A 14,547-nucleotide genomic window follows, 5' to 3' on the forward strand; every position below is an offset into this window, starting at 1 on the left:
ATATATATATATATATATATATATATATATATATATATATATATATAAAACCAAATTTAAACACATATACACACAAAGGAAAAAAAAACGTAATATTGGGGCTGGAGAAATAGCTCAGCAGTTAAGAACACTTGCAGCTGCTGCAGAGGAACCCAGGTTCAATCCTAGCATCAGGTGGCTAACAATCACCTGTCACTCCAGTTCCAGCACATCTGAAGCCCTCATTTAGCGTACTCAGATACTTGTACACACAGAGCACCTACAGTTGGCCACACACATATACACACAAAATTAAATAAATAATCATAAACCTAAACTATGCCACTTCTCCAAAGATGGGTTAAACCCACTTAATAAAACACAAATAAAAAAAAATCACAATACCAACATCAAATAATTCCCTCAGAGGAAGAAGAGATAGCTCAAAGGAATTAAATACATGTCTATGTCATTTCTCAAGACATAATAACCAATACAGACTATTTTCAACAAAGCCTCATCTATACTTTTTTCAGAACAAGTTGATGATACAGGCTTAAATTTATTAGGTAAACAGCCTAATACTGCTTTATAAGTCTATTTCCTCCTATACAAGCCATTTCTTATTGTATTTCTATTATTAAGGTGAAAATTAGTATCTAGAAGAGACAGAATTAAGTCTCTGCTGAATTAACATACATAACTGAAAATTATCAAAATATAATTGCAGTATATTTTACTGGACAAAGCATACATATTTTATTTAATGATGCATATATTTCTTAAGTGAAGCTTTAAAAATTATTAGGTTAAACATATATCTTATTTATATAGAGATATATAAATAAGATCACAATAACAAATAAAGTTTAAAATACTATTGACTATATATCCCCCAGGGAACTATACAAATATAAAGAAATGTCACATGAATATTTCAGTAGTAGCACATACTTGTTTGCAGATTCTGCACCAGGAATATGTTAGAATTGTATGTTGATATCCAGGCACTGGCGAATCCAACTCCTTCAGGATTATCTGCACACAGCCTTGGCCATGAACAAAGCGTCGAATGTGATGCACCATGGGAGTATCACAGAACATGCTAGGACATTGGTAAGATGACCTGAGATAAATGAGAGGATCCTTTTCACAATAAGCATGAAATAGGACCACACACGGCAAGTACTGAATAATCAGAGCTTCCACCAAGGCAGTGCAGCGGTATCTCTGGAATAATGACAAGCAGTGGACAATCTGAACAGGACACATGCTGCTCTGAGCTGTGTTACACTGAAGCATGGGGACAGTGCCCACTTGTCAAACACCTTCCAATGTCTAATTTCAAACAACAGTAAAACCCAGACTTCTCTAAAGACTACACTCCCTGTGAAGGAGACTGGTAACATTAAATTGAGAGGATGACATAAACTCCATTTCGTCTCCTTTTTAGAACCAGGGCTGACTTCAAAAGTCATCAGTCCTAGGAACTAGGCCATAGGTCACCAATTCCAGGAACAAGATCATAAAATTCCCTACCCAAGGAACAGCCTAGAGATAACCACAAGAATGGGAAAATATTTTATCCCAGGATAGGGTTATCTGTGCTGGGCAGTCTTATTTCATCCTGTGGTCAAACATTCATGGAACAGGAATACAGTCCACTGAACACCTGGACACAAGCCAATTAGGAATCGACCCTTGCAACTTCTGCGGTACCCACCAATGAGGTTAGATTAACTAGCCCTTGATAGAATTCCCCTCGTTTCCTATAAAAAGGTCAATGAGCCTTTGCCTAGGGGTGCCATTTTGCAAAATGGTTTGACCCCGAGTGCAGGTTTTTGTGAAATAAAACACTCTTGCCAACTGAAGTCTCTGTGTAGTGATTTTGGACTTAACATCACTCGTGCTGTGCTGTGTAACTTAATTGGTAACAGCAATGAAACTTAAACTGATGTCAAGCTGGTACCAAGGTTTTCCTGTACTTGAATCACTGTAAAAATAAACATACCCATTGGGATGTCACAATGACCGGACAAGGACACAAGAAATATATGTGACAAGTGCTACTACTTAAGTATGAAGCAGATTATGTCATTGTAATATATACTCTGACACATGGTGTAAAAATGAGAACCATCACCGGACATGGCAGCGCAGGCCTTTAATCCTAGGGAGGCAAAGGAAGGTAGATCTCTTTGAGTTTGAGGCCAGTCTGATCTACAAAACCAAGTCCAGGACAGCCAAGGCTACACAGAGAACATTGTCTCAAACAAACAAACAAACAAACAAAAAAGGAGAGAGAGAGAGAGAGAGAGAATCATCAACAATACTTGATATTCAACTCAAACATGTTTACCTTGAAATTCTGGACTTCAAAACTGCATAATAATCAATCCCAGAACTCAGGAGGCAGACTTCTGTGAGTTCCAGGCCAGCCAGGGTTACAGAGAGAAAGACTTTGCCGCAAAAGGAGAAAAAAAAAAAAAAAAGGAAAGCATAATAAATCATAAGAAATCAGCTTTTACCTAAAACAGTATCTCTCTAAAAATATTCCCAGTGTAAGATCATTCTTTCCATAAAATTCCATTGTTACAATCCTAAAAAGAAAAAAAAAAAAACATTTCTTACAAATATGTCATCATTACCACCAAGGCCATATTCTAATAATCAAATATGCTTAAAATGAAGTAATAAAAACATATGCTGTTGCTATGGAACAGGTTTTACTTCATCCTGTCAAACCAGTGTAGACTGGTGACACTATAGCTTATTTTACACTCCCAATCCACTAGTATCTTAAGAAATCATTTAATAAGAATTCATAAATTGAATAAAATTGATTTGCATTAGAAAGAGTTAAAATTGTCTTTCAGTTACAATCTCCACTGACACTGAGAGGAAAAAAAAAACCTACTCCCTTCTGCCCTCTAATCCCTATCTTCATTGAGTAGGGAGAACAGCTCTCACTCTTGATAAGAAGCTAATTCCTAACTGTACCTGACTTATACCTGTCCAAAGAGACTTTGTATGTATGCTTGTTGAACCCTGTATCCTATTCAAGTATTACTTAAGAAATCCATTAAATTCTGAGAAAAAAAAAAAAAAAAAGTCCTATAGACTTTCAGAAAGTCAGGCTCAACGCTGTCCTTGAATTACACAAATTTCTAGAAAAATCTTTCTACTGGAAGTAAATGTTTTATCATGGAAGCAGTGCTGCACAAAACAACAACAAAAAAACAGATGTAACATGAGAAGGGGAGCACTAGCATCCATGCATTCTACACTCTCTTCTGAATGCTGACTTAAAAGATGATCAAGCTCCAGCACCTCCAACTTTCCCGCCATGATGGCCAACATCCTTGAACTATGAGCCAAATGAATCCTTTCGCCTTTAGGTTGCTTTTGGCAGAAAAATTTTTTAACACAACAACAAAAAACTAGGACAGATATGTAAGGTTTTTGTGACTATCACTAGAAATAGTATGACATTAGAAAATGTGTTTGTCTCATTTACTTAAACATTTGCAAGAAGAATGTACTATGAGACAAAAGACTTTTCTGGTAGAATATTTTAGTGACAAAACTACACACAGTAAGACAAAAGGCTGACTGTTTTTATGAAAATTATGCAAAAAGAAAACTTGCCTAAATTGCACATACTATAATCAAAATGTAGCTTTTGGCTTTTGTAAACCAACTCTTGTGGGTCAACTTTATAACTTCTACAACGCAAAAATTTCTCTTCTCTTTTTACCCATGAACAAAAAATTTCACAATTACTTCTTATGTTTAAATATTCTATCAATCATGTGACCATCAATGTGTCATAACTAAAAGCAGGCAGTTTTTATTGTTGGATTTCCGCTGCTAGGTGCAGTAGTGCAGGGGAGAAGCATCCTACCAAGGACTGACACAGGCACTGGGAGCGTTGCTGGACTGGGCAGATGAGCTGCTGAAGAGCACACACAGCCTCTGGTGGTTAGCAGGATTCAGACAGTCAACCTGAAGGACAAGAACAGCTAAGCACCTGAGTCAGAACATAGTACCTACGGATTCACGGATACAGAAAACATACACACTGTTAATAAAGCCTGTCATCACCGATGGGTGCTTATGGAAACTTACAAAAGGCTAACTATAAGAGCAGCTGGGTTTTCAGAACTCTAAGGGAAACCCAGTATAAAGCAACTGGGCTGGCCTGTAATGTAAATGAAGCCCTGGGCATATCCAACACTGGGTTCAAAAGGGGAACAGGACTAAGAAGTTTTTTTGTTTGCTTTGTTTTGTTCTTTTGTTTTTGTTTTTCTAGACAGGGTTTCTCTGTAGCCCTGGCTGCCCTGGACTCACTTTGTAGACCAGGCTGGCCTTGAACTCACAAACTTGCCTGCTTCTGCCTCCCTGAGTGCTGGAGAAGTTTGTTTCCTAAAGACCAAATTAACTAAAATATATTCTAGGGAAACCTGACAGATGATGCCTAGAATTCTAAATTTTAAGGCATTTTTCACCTCTACTTTTCCCTGTTTTTGAATGACTACATGTTCCTTGTTAAAATTCAAGTAGTAGAGAAACATAAATTAAAGTTCCTCCTCAAGTGCTACCCTGGCTATCAAACTAGGTAGCTTATATAGCTAAACAACCACTCAGGCCAGTGTGGTAGCACATGCATGTAATCCCAGCACTTGGGAAGTAGAGTCTAGAGAATTAGGAGTTAAATGTCTTGCTCAACTAGATCTTGAGTTTGATGCCAGCCTAGGCTACAAAAAAACAAAAAACAAAAAAAAAACCTATTTCAAACAAACACACACTAAAAGAAAAACCACTTTTTCTTTATTCATTGTTCATATATACATACATGCACAATCACACATGTATATACACACATACATACAAAAAGGTAAGTTTGTTTTCATTAAAATGAGATATGCTACAAAAATAAACTAACATAACTCTCTTTCTGGAGGGCATGCTAAAATATATCCATAGTGTTTTATGCTAATATAGCAAATCTTTAAAGTTGTTTTTTAAAAACAAAAACCAAAAAAACCATCATTCACAAAATTAATTCCATGACATACTTTTTAGTAGTTAAGGAGTTACCATGGGTTTCATGCAGATCATAAATGGTACCAAGATATCCTGTGATATGGGTTAAATGACGCCCAGGCCCAAAAATCCTGTATTTAAGGTTTGTTCCTCAGCAGGGTACTACAACAGAAGTTCTAGAAACTAGAAGGTGGGGTTACATGGAAGAAGTAGATCGCTGGAGGGGTCTCCATCAAGGCGGTATCTTATCCCAGGCCCTTCTATTTCTCTCTGCTTCTTGTCTGCTGTGAAGTGAATACCTCTACCAATGCCTCCAGCTACCCTGAATAATGCAGTCAAGGAGTATGGACTGAAACCTATGAAATCATGAGCTAAAATAAACTTCTTTAAATTGTTTATGTCAGGTATTTGTCATCTGCAAAATATGTAATCCTTTTAACTACAAAAAAAAAAAAAATGGATACAGTGCTTCAACAAACACCATTATACATATATACAAGCAACATACACATACAGATATATTTAATTCACTCTACAAGAAAAGAGAAATTGGAATCCTGAATCAAAGCTATATAAATGTGCAATAAAAGAGACCCCTCATCACTTTCTATAAATTTATACCAAATCATTCAAATTTTCTTGACTCTCACTAAGCATGGTTCTTTTTGTGAGTCTCAAAAACAACTATTTAGCGCTACCATTTAAAATTCCCTTGATTAACAGAAAAAATATATTTTTATGACAAGACTGCATTACATTGAATGAAAGAGTTCATTAGTTTCATTATTAGTAATGTATCGATAAACAAGTAAATCTTCTTGAAATATCTTTGAGTGAACCTTCTTTAATTACCTTTAACTTCTATCTAAACAGACACAGTTAAACAACAAAATAAAAAAATTTTACTGTTAAATATATATATATATATTTAACAGTACAAATTATATATATATATATATATATGTTTGTTTGTTTTGAGACAGGGTTTCTCTGTGTAGCCCTGGCTATCCTAGACTTGCTTTGGAGACCAGACTGACCTCAAAATCACAGAGATCCGCCTACCTCTGCCTCCTGAGTGCTGGGATTAAAGGCGTGCACCACCACTGCCCGGCTTTACATACTTTCTTATAACAGGTCCATTTTCAAAATTAAATTTCTGTCTCTCACAACGACTATCATCAAAACAATAAAGCAAGCTGTGCTGGTCCATAACTGAGACTTCAACTGGAAAAAGAGTTTCAATGAAGGATTAGCCACACTGGGTTGGAAGGTGGCGTATCTGAGTCAAAATGTGGGAAGACTCGGTCTACTACGGATGGCGCCATCCCCAGCAAAAGGCCCTGAACTGTGGAAGAATGGAGAAGTAAAACTGAGCACAAGCAAGCAAGCAGCATATACGCATTTCTTTCTCTCTGCTCTTAATTGTGGTTGTGGTATCATAAATTACTTCAAGTTCCTGCTGCCTTTGCTTCTCTGTAATGATGGACTGTAACCTGGAATTACAAGCTAAATAAGCTCTTCCATAAGCTGCCTTTTTATCAGGGTATTTGATCACAGCAACAATAACAGCGAAATGAAACTAAAACAAGACCTATCTTAAAACACTGAAAAGTCAAAGGCTACATCATATCACATATAAGCGACAGAGACAAACAACTTCAAGCAGCTGCACACTTTCCCTTAACTCAGGCCCTTTCCACTTTACAAGTGCATATTAAAATCCAAAATCCCAGTTTTGTTAACTTTATGAACCTACTTTTCTATTTCATGCATATTTCATTAGTCTCAAGAAAAATAAAAAGCAGAAGAGTAAATATTTAATAACTGCATGTAATTTGTCATATTGATTTTAATCTTGCCTCTAGTTTTTCAACACATACAAAATTCTAAACTTAGAAAAACACTCAAGAGTGATGACTTACCTTTGTTGACCATAAGACATCACTTGGAATCAATCCCCTCTCTTCATCACTCTCAGTTTTGTTTCCTGATTTGCCACTTGAAGTACATGATGTATCTTTTGAGTGGACAAAAGGGTCCAAATGTTTTGACTGAATTCTTCCTCCTCTAGCTCGATAATCAGCCAGCATTCTACCCAACCTCTGGCTATCACCCAGATGTTCGGCAATCCTGGTGCTCACTAGTTCATGTGAGGGTAAGACTTGAATAGACTTGGCCTGAACACTGCCATTCATGCCCTGAAGTCCAGAGAGATCCCTAAGCAGCTGTTTCTTCCTCCTGCTCTCCATTTCCTTTACCTCTTTGTTGAGAAGAGGAGACCAGTAAATCTGTTCTGGAAAATAATCTCGAGTTGAGCACCTCATCCCCTTTTCAGTTAAAAGGAAAGGTTCCCAGAATGTAATAACTGGAGAGATACAGAGGATTACATCTTTTAATTCCTGTTTAAATGTCAAGGAATAAGTCTTTCGTTTATCTTCAGAGGAGGTGACTTCCTCAGTAACATACATTCCGGTGTCATCTTGTAGAGGGTCTCTAAAGGTTCTCATCTGGCTTTTGGGATCCTGTTGTTCATCTGTTTGCTGCAATGTCTCTGGCTGTTCATTTCCTATAGCATCCTGTTGATCCATATGGAGAGGTAACAATGCCTCAGGTACCAATGCAAAGAGAGCACAGGGGATACCTGCTGGGCAAGTGGAAGTGGTGTAATCTTGATGCTTCAAAGAGGTAACAGCCTGTGGAACATTTTTATTGTCTTGCTCACCCTTCTCAAGCACAATCCTTGATTCCACCAAAGTGCTATCATCAGAAGACAGGGAATCAGGAGGACACTCTGGGTCCTGGGGAAGGGAGCTACCACTGAACTGCTCCTGAGGAACTCCCTCTTCCCCTAGTCCCTCAGTCAGGGAATGGAATGAAGGGCTTTGCGTTAAAGTTGGAGGCATAGCAAATTCATCCATGAGAAAGGAGATTTCTAGCTGAGAATGATAAGCTACACAGGTCATAAATACTAGGATTTCCTTAACTCGAGCCAGCTCATACTCAGAGCCTCCTCTTAGCTTGATTGTGCAGCCAAGGTGCTGTGGGCAGCCTTCAAAAAACATCAGTGTTTTGGTTTGCTCTACAAATAAACAAAATTAAGAGACTCAGATAAGAATCCAGAGAACCAAACAGAATTTACTACCCACAAAAAAGAAAACCTTCACAGGAATAAAACCGCACTGGACTACTCTCTCTTAACCATGCTAACAGATATTAACACTTCCTGGGTAAACAATCCTATATATTTAACTAGGAGTCGATTCACTCCTTCAGATCCCCAACTAAGTGAATGTATGCTTGAGATGACTCACCATTAGGCAACTGAAATATCTGCATATAAAATTTGTGGCAAGTGCCCAGGTGTGGTTTAGTAAGCAGCTGGTCCATGGACACCACTAAATCACCTTGGGTCATCCGACTAATTCGTTCTAAAACTTGCTACAACACAGAAAAACATTGCATTACAGAATTAGCTATAAGTAAAAAACCTTAATAAATTTAATCTGGAAAAGTACATGGAATATTAAAACAAAATAATGTTCACAATCAATTTCCTTAATTTTTTATTTTATTTATTACACTTTACTCACTTTATATCCCAGCTGGGGGCCCCTCCCTCGACTCCTCTCAATCCCATCTTCCCTCCCTTTTCTCCCCCTATGCTGATCCCCTAGTCTACTGATAGAGGAGGTCCTCCTCCCCTTCTATCCGACCCTAGCCTATCAGGTCTTACCAGAACTAGCTACATTGTCTTCCTCTGTGGCCTGGTATGGCTGCTTCCCCACCACCACCACCAGGGAGCGTTGATCAATGAGCCAGCCACTGAGTTCATGTTAGAGACACTGAGCTGCCATGGGCTACATCTGAGCAGGGATTCTAGGTTATCTCCATGCATGGTCCTTGGTTGGAATATCAGTGTCTGCAATTTCCTTAATTTTAATAATTACATGACAGTTTTTTTTGTTTTATATTTGGACAAATTTACTTGTTAAATAATCAGTATGTAGTCTCAAAAAAATATGCTCATGGTACTATTACCAAAAGATAGGCATGCCATGGTGGTATACTTGTATAACACCAGCACTTGGGAGGCAGAGGCAGGAGGATCAGTTCAAGTTTGTGGTCAGCCTGGCCTAATTAGTGAGTTCCAGACCTGTGAGAAGTACAATGTAAGAGCTTGTCTTCTTTTTTTATTGTTCCTTTATTTTGTTCTTATCTTTTTTAAGAGCATTTGCATAGCATGTCTCAGCACAAGATGCTGTAAGAAAACAACTAAAAAAATCAGTTTCCTTAAAAGTGGCCTCTATTTTGCAGAAGGAATAGTGAGGCACTAATTAAGTACTTGCTGATGGGCTAATGTCCATTCCACCTTTACCCTCATCAACACCCAAAAGAACAGGTACAGTCACGCTGTCTTTCAGAGTAAATCTACAGACAACAATGGAGTAGCTACCACACTGGGGCCCACTTACAATAGAAGTGGTACACGAAATAAAAGCGTCGCTGCATACCTACCACACATGCATATTAATTTAAAGCCATGATTTTTAAGTGAACAAATACAGGAAATAAGAACACTCACTGACTTTACATTAATGACCAGAGTAATGCCATGCTCCAGTAACATGTCCTGAGCGATCCGAGACACTGTTTTCTCGACTAGAACCAACGTGGGCCGAACATCAACTATTCGCTGCACATAATTCTTCAAGAATTCCCTTTCCTAGATGAGATAAATCAGAAATACAAAACCTGGTATAATTCAAGATTCAGACATACTAAAATATCATAACAGCCTGACTATTAAAATAAATTTCCAGTCTGTAACTTTTCATTCACAAATAAGTCTGTAACAAATTTAAATGCAACAAAGAATTTTAGTCATAATTCTAAACTATTCATTATAATTAAAAGTTTTGGGAAAAGTTCCATCCTCCAATAAACTTTATTTTTAAAAATTTGCTGAAGATGTAGCCCAGTAGAAGAGTACATGCCAAACACCCTCAGGGTACTATGGTTCAACCTTAGCAACATATGGGGGAAAAAGAACCATGTGTGTAAATAACAAGCATTAAAAACCCAGTAAGCACCAGGCATGTTGGCACACGTCCGTAACCCCAGCATTTGGGGATACAGAATCAGATGAGACTGTGAGTTTGAGGCCAGCCTGGTCTACAAAGCAAGTCCAGCACTGCCAAGGCTACACAAAGAAACCCTGTCTCAAAAAAAAAAAAAACAAGAACCCAATAGCTAAATCTCCAAAGATTTTAAACTAGACTTTCAAGCAACAACAATAAAAATGCCTACTCCTACAACTATCACAATAAAAGCAACTTCTAAATGTGTATGGTTATGAATTTTCTGCTCCATTCTGTAACATACAAATGTATCTTTTGGGGGAGTCAAAACTAATAATCCTCAGACAAATGCTACTTCACTTATCTCCTAACTCTAATATCCTATTACAACTAAAACAAATACAACTCAAGTTCTAAAACATAATGCTTAGTATAATTTCACCATAATAGCTGAGTGTGGTGGCACACACCTTTAATCCCTGCTCTCAGGAGACAGAAACATGTAGATGTCTGAGAGTTCAAAGCCAGCCTTTTATACAAATCGATTCCAGGACAGCCAGGGCTGTTACACAGAGAAAAGCCAAAAAAAGAAAAAGAAAAAAAAAAATATGGAAATTTTACCACAATACAGGCTTCATTGCAAAGCAAATGAATACTGCAAATGGTCACAGGAGTCTGGTCCCTGACAGGGGACAACTGAAAATGAACATGTCTGCCACTTCTACTCCATGTATGTGCCCAAAAAATTTCTTTATGAAAACCTGTACAACCATTCACAGCCACCGCAGTATATGAGATTTTTAACAAATTAAACTACCTGCTAAGAAGGACATTTCTTCTTTCTCTGTTTTACTTATAGAAATTACACATTTTTGCCTAGCATGCTGGCATACGCCTACAATCCTAGAACTCCAACTCTGAAGATAAATGATCCTGAGTTTGAGATCACTCTAGGATATATAGCAAGTCTATTCAAAATAAACAAACAAAAAGATATAGAACTATGCATTCCCACATTTTCCCTTTATTAGTAAAATAGATTAGCTTCCTAAACTGCTTATTAAAATTTAATTTAGGGATGGCAGAGATGGCTCAGTGGTTAAGAGCACTGTCTGCTCTTCCAAAGGACCCAGGTTCAATTCCAGCACCCACATGGCAGCTCACAACTGCCTGTAACTCCTGTTCCAGGGGACCCAACCCCCTTACACATGCAGATAAAACACCAATGTACATAAAAAAATAAAAATATTAAAAAAATTTTAATTTAAGGACATTTGTAATTATTCTGTTTGTATACCTCTAATAAAATTTAATTAACTTATCCTGAAGCTAAACATGGTTAAAAGAAACCTGTACTCTCAGCATTAGTAAAACTGAATTAAAAGTCCAGGGCATGTGGACTTGGGAAGGGGCATACACGAAGAAGGGGGAGGGAGGGTGGGACCAGGAGGGGAGGCGGGAGGGGCTTATGGGGGGATACAAAGTGAATAAACTGTAATTAATATAAATGAATGAATGAATGAATGAATGAATAAATAAATAAATAGATAAATAAATAAATAAATAAATAAATAAATAAATAAATAAATAAATAAATGTCCAGGGCGGCCCAGTCTATATAAGATTCTGTGTGACACACACATACATAAGCACACACAAACATGGTCTGCCTCTGGTACAATGTTGGCAAATAACTCTATTTCACTAATAAAACTGTACATAAAGTTCCATACTAAAAAGCAGGTGTGGTTCTTGCTCATCCAAGAAAGACTATCACAAGGTGTGCCCCAAGCACCATTTGGGGGACTACAGACCAACAAATCTAGTACAGCAGTGTAAACGACAACACAACCCAATTACATCCTGTCCCTTGCTTCTCATCCTTTTCGGACTACATTTGCTTCCTCCCTGATTATTTTACACTTGCAGGTGGTAGGAAGGACAGAAGAGACAGAAAAGAAAAGAAAATGAGGGAAAAATATATCAAATTAGCTGATATTTTTCTTTTCAAACTAAAAAGTTTAACAGAAATAGAATTAAAGGTTTTTAAAAATGTTTGAAAACACTGCTGAACGAGATGCCTCATGATATCAGAATTAAATCTATGTTAACTACAGATGTGCCCAAAACATAATTCACATGAAAAAACAAATTTGTTAACAAGATTTGGAGAATGAAATAACCACGAAGTAAGGTAAGCATAACTCTTTGATTAAGAATATCTATAGATTTCAAGTACCATGGTTCATGAAATCCAAGGTACAATTTTATATATTTTAACAACTCCATAAGGAAAAGGGCTGTAAAAAGATATTCCAACCAAATGGACCTAAGAAGCAAGTTGGTATAGCCATTTTAATATCTAACAAAATAGACTTCAAACCAAAACAAGTCCAGTTGAAGAAAATGAATAAAATTGTTCCAGGCCTGAAAATTAAGTAGAACCAATAAAGAAAATACAAACTAGGGAAACGCTGGAAATAAAAATTAGGAATAAGAACATAAACTATAAAGGCAAACTTCACCAAAAGAATACAAGAGATGGGAAGAGAGAATCTCAGGCACTGAAGACACAATAAAATGAATACATTAGAGAAAAAAAATGTTAAGTCTATCAGGTGGTGGTGGCCCACACCTTCAACCCCAGCACTTGGGGGGCAAAGGCAGGCAGGCAGATATCTGAGATTTCGAGGCCAACTTGGTCTACTAAGCATTCCAGGACAGCCAGGGTGTTACAAAGAGAAACCCTGCCAAAAAAAAAAACAAAAAAAACAAAAAACAAACCTCCAGGAAATCTGAGACAATATGAAAAGACCAAACCAAAGACTAACAGGAATAAAGGAAGGAAAGGAATACTAGTCAAAGGCCCACAAAATATTTTTGTCAAATTGGAATAATACAAAAATAAAATTTACAGAAGATGCAGAAAAAAAGGATCCATCCTTCTGCTACATCCAGGAAACACACTACAACATCAAGGATAAATATTACCTTAGGGAAAAGGGTTGTAAAAAGTTCAAGCAATACCCCACTCTCATCAATGAATAGGACATCCAGACGAAAACAGATCTATTGGAGCCAACAGATTAAAAACAAAACAGATATTTACAGAACATCTCTCTGAAACACTAAAGAATGTACCTTCTTCTATGCACCTCATGGGACTTCCTCCAAAACTGATGACATACTCAGACACAAAGCAAGTTTCAACAGATACAAGAAAAATTGAAACAATTCCCTGTATCCTATAAGACCACCACAGAATAAAGCTAGAGATCAACAACAGAAACAGAAGCTTATAAACTTACGAAAACTGAACAACTCTCTATTGTATGAGAAAATAAGTCAAGACACCAAAATAGGCATTACAGACTTTCTACAACTGAGTGAAAATGAATACGCAGCATACTCAAACTTATGAAACACAAGGAAAGTGATGCTAACACTAAGTACTAACATAAAACCACTGAAGAGATCTCATAGTAGCAACTTAACAGTATACCTGAAAGCTGGAGAAAAAAAGAAGTAATCATATCCAAAAGGAGTAGAGGGCAAGAAATAAATAAGGGCAAAAGTCAATAAATAGAAACAGAGAATAATCAACAAGATAGACAAGTCACTTTTTTCTGTTTCGTTTTTCTTTTCTTTTTTTGTTTTTGTTTGTTTGTTTTGTCTTTTGAGACAGGGTTTCTCTGAGTAGTCTTGGCTGCCCTGGACTCACTTTGTAGACCAGGCTGGCCTCAAACCCACAGAGATCCCACCTGCCTCTGCCTTCCCGAGTGCTGGATTACAGGCGTGCGCCTCCTTAATGGAAATAGACAAGTCTTTATCCAAACTAACTAAAAGATGGAGAGAAAATATTCAAATTAATGAAATCAAAAACAAAAAGGGGGACACAACAACAGATACCAAGAAAATCCAAAAAAAATCATTAGGTCACACTTCAAAACCCTGGTGGCACACGCTTTTAATCCCAGCACTGAGGATGAAAAGGCAGGCAGATCTCTGAGATCCAAGCCAATAGCCAGAGCTACACAGAGAAACCCTGTCTCAAAAAGATCAAAAAGATGGGAAAGAGGGTAAAATATCTGAACAGGAACTTCTCAATAGAGCAATCTAAAATGGCTAAGAAACAAATAAATGTTCAACATCCTTAGCCATCAGGGAAACGCAAATCAAGATGACTTTGAGATTCCATCATGTAACTGTCAGAATGGGTAAGATTAATAACACAAGTGACAGCTCATGCTGGAAAGGATGTGAAGCAAGAGGAACATTCATGCATCGCTGATAGGAATGCAAACTTATACAACCAATATTGAAATCAGTGGTTCCTCAGAACATTAGAAATCATTCTACCTTAAGACCCAGCTATACCATTCCTGGACACATACTCAAAGGACACTCCATCCTGTCACAAGGACACTTGCTCAACTATGTTCAC

The 14,547-nt window shown here is 37.3% G+C and overlaps 1 protein-coding gene across 5 annotated transcripts in view; it reads right to left on the bottom strand.

The window, feature by feature from the left end:
• Window positions 1-14,547, bottom strand: part of Pikfyve (phosphoinositide kinase, FYVE-type zinc finger containing) — a 95,632-nt gene that overhangs the window by 31,188 nt on the left and 49,897 nt on the right. For all 5 annotated transcript variants that reach the window (XM_055616667.1, XM_055616665.1, XM_055616668.1 and 2 more), the window contains 6 exons: window positions 9,608-9,748; window positions 8,337-8,463; window positions 6,948-8,104; window positions 3,884-3,984; window positions 2,508-2,579; window positions 934-1,105 (listed from right to left, as the gene is read on the bottom strand). In XM_055616667.1, the coding sequence (XP_055472642.1) occupies window positions 934-1,105; window positions 2,508-2,579; window positions 3,884-3,984; window positions 6,948-8,104; window positions 8,337-8,463; window positions 9,608-9,748 (1,770 nt within the window). The remainder of the gene's footprint in view (window positions 1-933; window positions 1,106-2,507; window positions 2,580-3,883; window positions 3,985-6,947; window positions 8,105-8,336; window positions 8,464-9,607; window positions 9,749-14,547) is intronic.

Source organism: Psammomys obesus, unplaced genomic scaffold (assembly GCF_907164565.1).
Source record: "Psammomys obesus unplaced genomic scaffold, mPsaObe1.curated_primary_1811, whole genome shotgun sequence".
Lineage (NCBI taxonomy): Eukaryota > Metazoa > Chordata > Mammalia > Rodentia > Muridae > Psammomys > Psammomys obesus.